The 12,473-nt window shown below is 40.9% G+C and overlaps 1 protein-coding gene across 1 annotated transcript in view; it reads right to left on the reverse strand.

Moving 5' to 3' along the window:
• Positions 1-5,327: 5,327 nt before the first annotated feature.
• The window catches only part of LMNB1 (lamin B1), a 60,153-nt gene continuing 53,007 nt past the window's right edge, over positions 5,328-12,473 (reverse strand). The window contains exons 10-11 of the mRNA XM_010353775.2: positions 9,907-10,014; positions 5,328-6,122 (exon numbers count right to left, since the gene is read on the reverse strand). Coding sequence (XP_010352077.2) covers positions 6,081-6,122; positions 9,907-10,014 — 150 coding nt within the window. The 3' untranslated portion in view covers positions 5,328-6,080. The remainder of the gene's footprint in view (positions 6,123-9,906; positions 10,015-12,473) is intronic.

Consider the following 12,473-nt stretch of genomic DNA (forward strand, 5'->3'; position numbering starts at 1 on the left):
CCCAGCTTCAGGTCCCCTCTGGGATTTCTGGTATAAGGTCAGCCTGAGTGACCCAATGCATTCACCTCCAGCACGCACGGCCTTCTTTCTCCAGGGAAGGCCCCCACCTAGTAGGATTGTGATAATACGCATTACTTTTCCTGGTAATGAAATGCAACATGTCTCGGGGTGGAACCCAGGCCTACTATTTCTTTTATGACACAGTATGAATGTTTTCAGCTCTTGATTTTTTTTTTTTTTTTTTTTTTGCAGAGTTCAAATTTCATAACAATTTTCCTCTTAGCAAGACAAAAATTTTTTAAAGAGAAATGATCTGATTCAGTAGCCGGGAAAACAGTTCATAGGAAAATTCTGTGAAAATTCTATGATCCCAGAAAGAGCTTGGGTTGAGTCCCTTCCTGGCGTCTGCTGGTTGGAAGAGGCAGCGTTAACAAGGGAGTGAAAGCTGGCAGTGAAGACAAGGCTGGGTCATGACCCCAGTCCTGGGAAGAGAATGAACTAGCTGCCAGGGTCATAGTCACACTGCTTGCTAAAGGGCAGGGTGAGAGGAAGGCTCCTTGGCCTAAATGTGGACAATGGAGAGAAAATCAGAAGAGAAAAACAAGTGATCTGGGACTGTTTGTGAAACTAGATAAAAAACAGGTCATCTGAAGATCACTCTCAACCACTGCGTTAGGAAGCCAGAGAAACACATTCAGCCGTCAGACATTTGTGTCCCTCTGGTCACAGTGGACACTTTAACTAGCACTTGTGGCTAAACTTAAGTCATGGGACACAGGACTAGAGAAGGGGCTGTGGAAACATCTGCATGTATTCAACAGACCAAACCAGACAATTTGAGAGTCATTATCCAGACTGAGTCACAAAACACTGAAGAAAACTTCGCACTAGCAAAGGGACCTCCACCCTATCACAGTGACACAGTGAGGTCTGCCCCCAAAGACAGATCCATGCAGAAAACCAGCAGATGCTGCAGTGGGAGGATTAGGGCCACCAGCTGGAAGCCAAGTGGGTCACAAGATAAGTCTTAAAAGGCAAGTGGGAATTTATTTTTCATCAAAAAAAAAAAAAAAAAAATCAACACTAGTATTTAAGAAAATGACATATAAATGCAGAGAAATCTTCCGGTTTCACAGACTGCAGCTCATTTGGAGTAATACACAGCCAAAGTAAGTATTTAAAAACCCAAAATGGAACAGAAGCGGCATTTCTCTAAAAGCAAACTTGGCTGGCATTTAAACTGAGAATTCCAATTCAGATTGGTGAAGGAAGCACTCACATCATAAATCTGGGTGAATATGTGTTTTATTGTTATTAAGTAATTAAGCTACTGAGCAGGCTGTCTCCCTAAATTGAGAGGTGTATTTTGTCTCTGGAGAAATGTCAGGAGAGGACAGGATTTACGTGCTGTTAAAAGTAAAAGAAAATGCATTATTGTGGAAGTGAGGGGTAGGAGGTAGGCAGTGAGGGGATTCTACATGGGACCCAGAGTGTAGATCCGATGCATGGCTCCAGGGCAAACTGGTTACCGATCTGCCTCTAAGATTGTTCTCTGTCCTCACTCTGACCCTCCAGGACAGCAAAGCAGCATCCACTGTTCCCTGTTAATTCCTCTTCCCATTCAATACTGCTAATGTGAAGCTCTCTCCCTGAGAACTTGAAATATGACTTCTGTGAGTTTTGCATGTATTTTGCCACGTATTTTCTTCATTTTCATCAATCTGGCTCTGAATGTCCCCTCCAGTAAGGCAGCCAAATAGAAGAAACACAAAATTCTAAAAACTACCTCCTTCAGGACCTTTTTTTCCATGGAATTTTTTTCCCCCTAATTTGGTAGACAGGAAAGAACAGTCAGTCCCAACTTCAGAATTCTGGGTTTTCCTGTATAAACACCGCAGATCCAAGAACCTTGCTTCAGGGACTCAAAAGTTTGAACCCCAAGAAACACCCCCTCTGGCGGCGCCTCCTAAGATTCCATGTTGTTCATGCAATGGAATTAAAAAGAAACAGTCTGCATTTTGTTTAGAAGCCAATGATCCAGAAGGTATGGATTATTTAAAGAGTCTGTTCAATTTCTCTCATTTTACCATGTGTTTTGGCAAGAAGGGGCATCCAAATAAATGTCTTTGTAATTTAGGATATGATGAAAAGGATGCTGGGTAAGATTGAAACTCAGGAGGAATATGATTTAGAATAATCCTATCTCTTAAAAATATACACAGACACACTCATGTATGATAGCAGATTAAAATGACATGGACAACCCCTCCCACGACAAGATTGAGAAAATGGAACGAAATTTTTGTTTTAATAGAGCCAAGCTTTAAAGAAAGAACAAGAAATGTCCAGGTGCCACAAAGAACTCAAAATCTGGAATATAAGCCTTAAGGGCTGGTAGTTGGGAATAGGAAACGGCTTTGGGTCCTTGCAAGGGAGTGAACCTAGAAACCCAGAAGTTTGATTGTTGAACAAAGCACAGAACCTTACATTGCTCCCTGCAGCCCCACACTACCAGAATACTGCCTGTCTGCCTAGAGCAAAGACAAACTGCCGGCGGGCTAGGGGCGCGGCGGTTTTCGGCAGGGTGAGGAAGCTACGAGAAGAACAGAAGAACCACGCATGTCAGTGTCACAGTAGATTTGTATTACCATGAGGTGCGAAAGTGACCCAAAAATGGTCCTGGGACTCTGGCACAGGAAACTCCCAAATTCCTCTGCAGCAATACCATCAAAACCCTGGGACACAGATCACTCACAAAACAGCCCTCGCTAGAGGTGTGTTCACAACCCTAAAAACTCCACGAGGAAGCCAACTATCATTGGGAGAGTCAACGGACACAGCTAACAGAAAAACTGGCATTCCCCAAAACTCAGGAAAATAGAACTGAAACTATAAAATAAGTATGGTTAAAATGATTCATAAAAGAATATAAAAACTATAATAAAAAAGTATGAAAAAGACAACTTCGGAAACAAAAATAAAGTCTAAAAAGCTCAATGACTGAAATAAACGGAGGAGGCAGGGCTGAGAACAGAATCAGTGAGATAAACACAAAGGAGTTAACTGAGAATACAGCATGGAGAAACCTAAAATATATGCAACAGGACAGGTTCAACATAGGTATAAAAGAAACCCCAGAAGAAAAGAATAGACAGTGGGGATGAAATAATACTCAACAAGCCGGGCGCGGTGGCTCAAGCCTGTAATCCCAGCACTTTGGGAGGCCGAGACGGCGGATCACGAGGTCAGGAGATCGAGACCATCCTGGCTAACACCGTGAAACCCCGTCTCTACTAAAAAATACAAAAAGCTAGCCGGGCGTGGTGGCGGCGCCTGTAGTCCCAGCTACTCGGGAGGCTGAGGCAGGAGAATGGCGTGAACCTGGGAGGCGGACGGAGCTTGCAGTGAGCTGAGATCCGGCCACTGCACTCCAGCCTGGGTGACAGAGCAAGACTCCGTCTCAAAAAAAAAAAAAAGAAATAATACTCAACAAAATAAGAACATCCAAAATTTTCTTAACAAAGAACACAGAGATGAGACCTGAACAAAGGGAATAAAAATAAATTCGTATCTAGGCGTGGCAGCGGGCGCCTGTAATCCCAGCTACTCAGGAGGCTGAGGCAGGAGAATCGCTTGAACCTGGGAGACGGAGGTTGCGGTGAGCCAAGATTGCGCCATTGCACTCCAGCCTGGGCAACAAGAGCGAGACTGTCTCAAAAGAAAAAAACAAATAAATAAATAAAATAAAATAAATCCATACCTCAACAGAGGTGAAAACACTGAAGACAAAACAAGGGGAAAATGTGAATCATGCCTGTTATCAAATAGTTAAAATAATCCAAAAATGTGTATATATGCTGTATGCCTAACGTCAATTTCATGCAGAGATGCTGATTTTAATATACGGAATGGCAGCGTGCCCTCTGGCTCACTCATGTTCTGCGGGAATGGGCTTAGGTGCAGCTCAATTTCAGAAAACCTCAATTTAGTCCAAAGTTTGTCAGTCTAAACAGACTCAGGAATCTACTACTGCCACACATCCAGGGGCACTAAACTATGTTGAGCCCTGCAACTGTACTCTCAATTTCTGAAGCATACACACTATTCTACCATGTTACAACTGCCAGTTTTTCTTAATGCCCAAATTAATTAGTGTTGGCTTTTATAACCTAATTTATCCAGCAATAAAAGCACCTAGAATGTATTTTGATGACAAGAACCCCATCTTGTGGCAAAATGTTTCACAGCTGAGTTTGGCTGTGTACTGTATTCCCATTCTCACTCTGAAGATAAATCTGCGTTGAGAAGTTATCATTGTATCTGCTTTACCAGACAGAATTTCTAACCCAGCATTTATCTTGTGTCTGTGACGGCACCGAAGTATGCAGTAAATCTGTGCAGCACAGTAATTCTGGGGCTTTGTGAGTTGTTTTCAAGTGAAAGCTGGTCGCCTTGTGCAGCTTACAGCAGGAATATTTTAAGAGAAAAACACTGACTAGAGTTAGCTTCTGAAATATAATCTCCCCATTCTAGGAAGGGTTCAGGTATCTGCACTTCCTGTAAGATGAATTCACTTAACTAAAGCAATCAAAACAAAACCTCCCCAAATCCACACAAAATGACACTACAATGAGCACCATACATAATAAAGCTACCGCACACACAGCACACTTGTATTTCATAGCATTCATGTTATTCCTCTAAAAGGTGGTTTTTAATCAATTTCTCTGCCTTTCCTATTTTAAAAGACAGAATTGTATTCTAAAATATTCTCCCCATTTTTTCTTTTACTAGGAATGTCCAGCATGGAAAACCATAACAAAATGCTCTCTAAGAATACAAAAACATTACCTGGACATGGTGGTGTGTGCCTATAGTCCCAGCTACCTGGGAGGCAGAGCCCAGGAGAGGTCAAAGCTGCAGTGAGCTAAGGCCACGCCCCTGCACTACAGTCTGGGCAACACAGTGAGACTCTGTCTTTAAAAAAAAACCAAGGAATGTCTTCCTCAATATTTTCTACTGTCGCTATTTGGTTTTCCTGAAGAAATTTTAAAAGGCCTTATTGTTAATAAGCTAAAAAAATGTAATAAAGCATTGAGCATGATATCTGACTCAAAAAATTAGTTATGATTACTGCTTTTATTATCATTGTTATTGACAATTAAATACAGAAAGACCCCCAAAATAGCTTATCTTCCTCAACTGGCAAAGACTTAAAGAAAAATCCAGTTCAAACAAGTCAAATTATATTTTTATCAAAAGCAAAACTGAAACAATACTTTTCTCCCCTCAAAATCTGTTTTTAAAGGGTTAAAAAGGACAGTACATCAATATTAAAAGAGCTTTTTTTATTTGTTAATGTCACATAAGAAATTTAAGCAAGTTACACTGTCTTAAAAAACACAATGGATGCATTTTAACGGAGAAACCCTTCCCTCCCTCCACCTCCCTCCCCCACCCCCTCATGAATTAAGAATCTAAGAGAAGAAGTAACCATAAAACCAAGTTTTGCAGAATCCATCATCCAGAGTGCTTAGGTTAATATTGCCTTCTTACAAAATTTCTATTTAAAAAAAATTGTAACCTTGATTGCTTATTACAAAAAAATTCGGTACAAAAGTTCAGTATATTGAAAAATGCATCCCCCTCCCTCACAGCACCGTTTTATATATAGCAGAGAATAATGAAGAGCAGATTGCTGGTCTAGAAGGAGCAATCTTCAAATTACACTGAGACTCACAGTGGTTTATTCACCCTCCCCTCCTCATCAGAACTTAAAAAAAAAAAAAGAAAAAACACACGTACAAAAAAAGTCAAAAAATGTGAGGAACCCCTTCCAAACAGTACACAGTTATTAAGTTCAGTGTCAATAATTCACATCTTGCAACAAACTGTACGGACATGATTTCTTTTACAAAACTTTCAGTGTCAAAAAGGAAATTAAGGCCATCAGATTTGCAGCTTAAAAATTCACATAAAGGAAATATAAAAATATTCTGTGCTTCTGAGAAGGCTCTGCACTGTATACAGGTAAGGATTACCATACTTCTTTATTTTGAGGAAGACAGTTGATGAGAATTTTACATAATTGCACAGCTTCTATTGGATGTTCTTGGGGTTCCCTGATGAGGAAAACAGAAGGAAAAATTAATACTAAAGAAACAGATGACAGTATTTTAAAATAAGACAAAAACTTTTAACTGCAGGGATGCTACAAAACCAAATAAGGGCCCTTTATCATCTCTCATCTTTTCTAACCTTTTTTTTCTTTTTGTTTGTTTGTTTGTTTGAGACACAGTCTCACTCTGTTACCCAGGCTGGAGTGCAGTGGTGCAATCTTGGCTCAGTGCAACCTCCACATCCTGGGTTCAAGCGATTCTCCTACCTCAGCCTCCCGAGCAGCTGGGACTACAGGTGTGCATCACCACCACACCCAGCTAATTTTTATAATTTTAGTAGAGGCGAGGTTTCACCATGTTAGCCAAATTGGTCTTGAACTCTTGGCCTCAAGTGATCCACCTGCCCTTGGCCTCCCAAAGTGCTGGGATTACAGGCAGGAGCCACTGTGTCTGGCCTCTAATCTTCTTTTTGGACTTTTTTCTAGAATACCCACCCCCCACCCCCCAACAAATTCCAGAACAGTAATTGTCAACTCTGGCTACACATTCAGATCCTGAGGAGTTTAACAAAAAATTCTGATCTAGGTCCCTTGATCAATCAAATGAGAATTTCTCATTTTACTGGGAAAGGGTAGCTATCTATATATAATTTTAAAGTAATTCTAATATGCAGTTCAATTTGAAAACCACTGTTCAATAACTTCCTTTGATAACTCAAGAAACAGGAGATCAGTGGATCTCGCATCGCAGACTACGGCTTGCTTGATCCTGAACTTACACACCCCAAGCCATCTGCCGTGGATTTGTTCTCCAAGGTGAAGTCAACGTGACACCTCTATCCATTTCTTTATCACTCATTAATTTCGTACAACCTCACAATATGACTTGTGACTCACCACTGATTGAACTAAAACTAGTTTTTTGAAGGTCACCAAAATACTTCTAATCAATTCAAAACGTGATTGAATTCATTCTCAAATATGAAGTTCAAACACCTGTTCTGCCCTTCCATCTTCCCTCTTATGAACCTTGATATCATTATTTTCTGTGATCACACAAACTAAAAACCTCATATATCTATTTTTTTTCTTCTCTCACCCTCAAGTTTAGTCACTAAGCCTTAATAAACCTCCATTATATATTCCCTCAGTGCCTCTGGAATCTCCCCTCCGGAGTTAGTCCCTCTGATTCAGCTTGGCCAGTGGTATTTTAAAATGCAGTCTTAAATTCTCCTTTATTCCAAATCGTACAAAAGCTACATCCCTAAGCATTTCAGACTATGCCAGTTTAATCCCAATCTTTCAACTTCATTTATCTCTCACAAAACCCTACAAAATAACTGAATGAAAGGATATACTTGGTGCATTAAGTCTTTTTTTTTTTTTTTTTTGGAGGTAGAGTCTTGCTCTGTAGCCCAGGCTGGAGTGCAGTGGCGCGATCTCGGCTCACTGCAAGCTCCGCCTCCCAGGTTCATGCCATTCTCCTGCCTCAGCCTCCAGAGTAGCTGGGACTACAGGCACCCGCCACCGTGCCCGGTTAACTTTTTGTATTTTTAGTAGAGACGGGGTTTCACCATAGTCTCAATCTCCTGACCTCGTGATCCGCCCGCCTTGGCCTCCCAAAGTGCTGGGATTACAGGCATTGAGCCACCACCCGGCCGCGTTAAGTCTTTACACATCCTCTGTGGTGAGTTAAAGATCACCATGAATTCTTTGCCATTCCTCCCACCAACAGGGGGAGACTATTTACCCCCACTTTGAATCTGGACTGGCCTCGTAACTTTGACTAAGAGAATGTTGTAGAAGGGACAAAGGCCCAACCTTTAAGAAACCCAGTACTCTCTTGAGATCGAGACTGCCATGGCCAGCATGGTGAAACCCCATCGCTACTAAAATATAAGCAATTAGCCAGGCGTGGTGGCACATGCTTGTAATCCCAGCAACTTGGGAGACTGAGGCAGGGGTATCTCTAGAACCTGGGAGGCGGAGGTTGCAGTGAGCTGAGATTGTGCCACTGCACTCCAGCCTGGCAACAGAGCAAGACTCTGTCTCAAAAAAAAAAAAGAAAGCTGGTACTCTCCACTTACTCTGTTAGACAATTGCCATGCTGTAAAGAAGCTTTGGCTGAACTCTTAAATCGCAGAAATCCACACAGAAAGAGACCTAAAAGATATTCCAGCCCAGGTCAGCCTCTGAGCTGAATGCACCCTGCTTGATTGAGTTCAGTGCGCAGCATGTGGAACAGAAACACTGCCCAGCTGAGCCCAGTCAAACCACAGAATTATGGGAAGTAAGAAATCAACTGTTTTAAGCCACTAAGCTTTAGAGTGGTCTGTTAGTGAAGCGACAGATAATTCCAACATCCTCACAACACCATCATCTGCCTTCTCTCCAATACTCAAATAATTACCCATCCTTCAAATCAGTGGACAAGCATCACCTCCCAGAGTTCTTCTCAACTACTCTGCTGGCCTGGAGTACCTCCTCTAGCATCTGACATGCTATAACTCATGCTGAGCCACTTGTCTGGCGCTGGGAGTTCTCTCTTACATAATTATTTTACTTCTAGTAATTATGATGTTTCCTATTTAAGCACAGAAAATGGAACCTGTGCTTGTTTCTTGTAAGCTAAGTGCAATGCATATGTTTTAAAATATTCCTCCTAAACATATGAGAAGGTATCTACGTAAAAAATTCATGCTACTGCCGGGCGCGGTGGCTCAAGCCTGTAATCCCAGCACTTTGGGAGGCCGAGATGGGCGGATCACGAGGTCAGGAGATCGAGACCATCCTGGCTAACACGGTGAAACCCCATCTCTACTAAAAAATACAAAAAGCTAGCCCGGCGAGGTGGCGGGCGCCTGTAGTTCCAGCTACTCGGGAGGCTGAGGCGGGAGAATGGCGTAAACCCGGGAGGCGCAGCTTGCAGTGAGCTGAGATCCGGCCACTGCACTCCAGCTTGGGTGACAGAGCAAGACTCCGTCTCAAAAAAAAAAAAAAAAAAAAAAAAATTCATGCTACTTCATGCAACCCACCTCAAGTGGTTCTCAGCCCTGGGGATTAAATGCATGAGACAGTGTTTATTTAGATCAGGAGTAAGGCTAATGAAGCAAAGCAGACTTAAGACTAAAAATCTGGAGCCATGGAGACAAAGTCTTATCAGGAATAAGGGTAGACATTTTGATTAATGATCAGACTCAAACAGCTTGAGAATATAAACTGAAGCCTCATTAGTTATTAATAATTCCAATTTAATTATAATTAAAACCAAGTTTGGAGTTTCTTTATTTCAAGGGCTCTCAAAAGCCCAACCATCAGCTAAAATCTATCTTGCAATTAGATAATGATTAGGAACTTAATAGAGCAAGAATTGTGTTTTACACTGAAGTTGAATATTACTTTGTTTTTTTAAAGTTTATATGCAGATGCTTGCTCTAAATTAGTGATCTGAACTTTTTAATCATAGAACCCCACAGAGTAAACAAGTTTGGGGGCAAAACATCCAATCCATAGACATGTTTTACTATAACACATAATGCACATTAGAAAACAAAAGACAAAACTGAAATTTGGTAGTATGAGAAAAAATAAAAATAAAAGTGTCAACATATTCTTCCAGTACCCTAAAGTATCACCTTAAATATCACTTTGGGTAATACAAACCCCACTTGGTAGATAACTGCTCTGGTTCATCAACTGATAGGGGAAAAACCCAACCACACTCTTGGTCTTCATGTAATTCTGTTAATAAAATTTAAAATAAATATATTAAATAAATAAAGTAATACCTGCTGGTGGAAAAGTTCTTCCTCAACAACCACTCCAGCTGCTTCTTCCTCCTCCTCCTCTTCTTCAGGTATGGTTGTTTTAAAGACTGTACTTCTTTGAGCAACCTCCTAAAAACAATAGTAGTTTAATTTTAAGTTAAAAAAACACACGTAGAATCACCACGTGTGGGGAGAGGGACCTTTGCTTAAGAGACAGCATTTCTTGCCAGGCGCAGTGGCTCACACCTGTAATCCCAGCACTTTGGGAGGCCAAGGCGGGCAGATCACCCGAGGTCAGGAGTTCCAGACCAGCCTGGCCAACATGGTGAAACCCTGTCTCTAGTAAAAATATAAAAATTAACCGGGCATGATGGCACATGCCTGTAATCCCAGCTACTCAGGAGGCTGAAGCAGAAGAATGGCTTGAATCCAGGAGGCAGAGATTGCAGTGAGCTGAGATCACGCCACTGCACTCCAGCCTGGGCATTGCAGCAAGACTGTCTCAAAAAAGAAAACAAAAAGAGACAGCATTTCTGTTTATTATTATTACTATTATTCATCCCTTTTTTTGGAGACAGAGTCACTCTGTCACCCAGGCTGGAGTGCAATGGCATGACCTCGGCTCACTGAAACCTTCACTTCCCAGGTTCAAGTGATTCTCATGCCTCAGCCACCCCAGTGGCTGAGATTACAGGCATCCACCACCACGTGCAGCTAATTTTTACGTATTTTTAGTAGAGATGGGGTTTTGCCACGTTGGCCAGGCTGGTCTTGAACTCCTGGCCTCAAGTGATCCACCCACCTCAGCCTCCCAAAGTGCTGGGATTACAGGCATGAGCCTCCACACTCGGCCCCTGTTTATTATTTTTAAAGGGGTGGGGTCGGGGGAGCAGTATATCAGTAACTTTTGGTTACTGAACTGAAATTTCTGCGTAACTAGTAGCAGTTCTTATACCTTCCATATTTCCTACAGGGGAGGAAGTGCCATCCAATTTGAAATACCTGCTGAGAAGTTTCCACTGCTTTGTATCCTATTCTGTTACTAAGAATTCTATAAATTATTTGACATACTAAATTCTTTCTACAACTCAACATTAATTCAGCTTAAAGATTTTAGATCCTGGCAAAGAGATGGTGCTAAATAAATGCTAACCAAGGAAGATGGACCATTCTGAGTCTCTCAATTAGCCAATAACTTCAATTCTGTGACATTGGTCTATCTTTACAAACAGAAATAGCCATTTCACAAATATTAGTGTTTTAACCAAATTAGTAATAAAAAGAAATGTGATTCCTTAGATCAACCACCATTCAGGATGTCAACTAAGAGAAGCTGGAAGCCAACTGTGATCTCAGGGGCCATCAGCAACAGGACCACCTGATGAGTGAGAAGAAAGGACAAGCTCCTTTCATTCCTTTCAGCAACTGATACCTCTTGAATGAAACAAAATCAAGACAGATGAACACTGTACACTATTTACCAATAACGGACTAGTGAGGTTCCAATGTATTCTGTACAGAAATAGGTCTCCTGTCATTCACTAAAGGTATGGCAGAAAGTAACTAAAAAGGTCAAATACAGATTACTTTCCTGTGGAAAATGCTGACCTGGCACAAATGCAGCAGCGTTTTTGCTTAAGTACAAGGCTAACCTGATGATCTGGCAGCAAGTAAATGAATGTGTCCTCATGAGTGCTGCAGAGCGTATAATTTCATTCTGTACCCTGTCCTAAGGTCACTCAAGAAAGAGAATGCTACAGGGGAAGACAAACTATTACTTCAGTAAAAGCTTATCTAACACAGACCAGCTAGTTTACAATGGCAGAGAAAGAAAACCAAAACCCAGTGTCACAGAAATGAGACTTCGATTTGAAATATGCCCAAGAATGTGTTTTGTAAATAAAGTAAGGTGGCAGAGTAGTATTTTGTGGATTTTTTATTACTCTTGCAGGACCAAGGAAGATGGACCATTCTGAGTCTCTCAATTAGCCAGTAAGTTCAATTCTGTGAAACTGGTCTATCTTTACAAACAGAAATAGCCATTTCAAAAATATCAGTGTTTTAACCAAATTAGTAATAAAAAAAAAAAATGTGATTCCCTATATCAACCACCATTCAAGATATCAACTAGGAGATAGCAGCATATAAAGCAGAAAATAAATTATTAAAAAACTTTGAGAGTACCCAGCTTTTCTCAACTCATCTTAAAATGAGGAACGAGTCAAATAAAATCTTCTATAACAAAATTACCACATTCCAGCTTCTAAAAGACCGTGGTATACATCCCATATGCAAACACTGGCTCTTAAGGCTCATGATGTAACTTAAGACTATTAGCCTCAGTGAAAAGCTCAAAAAACAGCAATTTGTCCATCTTCATTATTATGAATTACCTTAACATAACTACTTTAAGTGTAACTCTGCTGTTAAGCACTTTTCATTTGAAAACATGCAAAAACCAACTAATCTAATACAGAAAGGCTGTATAAAAAATGCGTGAGCTAATGTCTAAAAATCTAGGTGGAAAAATAATAATAATTTAGAACCAAAAAGCTATTGGGAGGTTTAGACCAAGGAAACTGTTATTA

The sequence above is a fragment of the Rhinopithecus roxellana genome, chromosome 3 (genome assembly GCF_007565055.1).
Source record: "Rhinopithecus roxellana isolate Shanxi Qingling chromosome 3, ASM756505v1, whole genome shotgun sequence".
NCBI classification, from domain to species: domain Eukaryota; kingdom Metazoa; phylum Chordata; class Mammalia; order Primates; family Cercopithecidae; genus Rhinopithecus; species Rhinopithecus roxellana.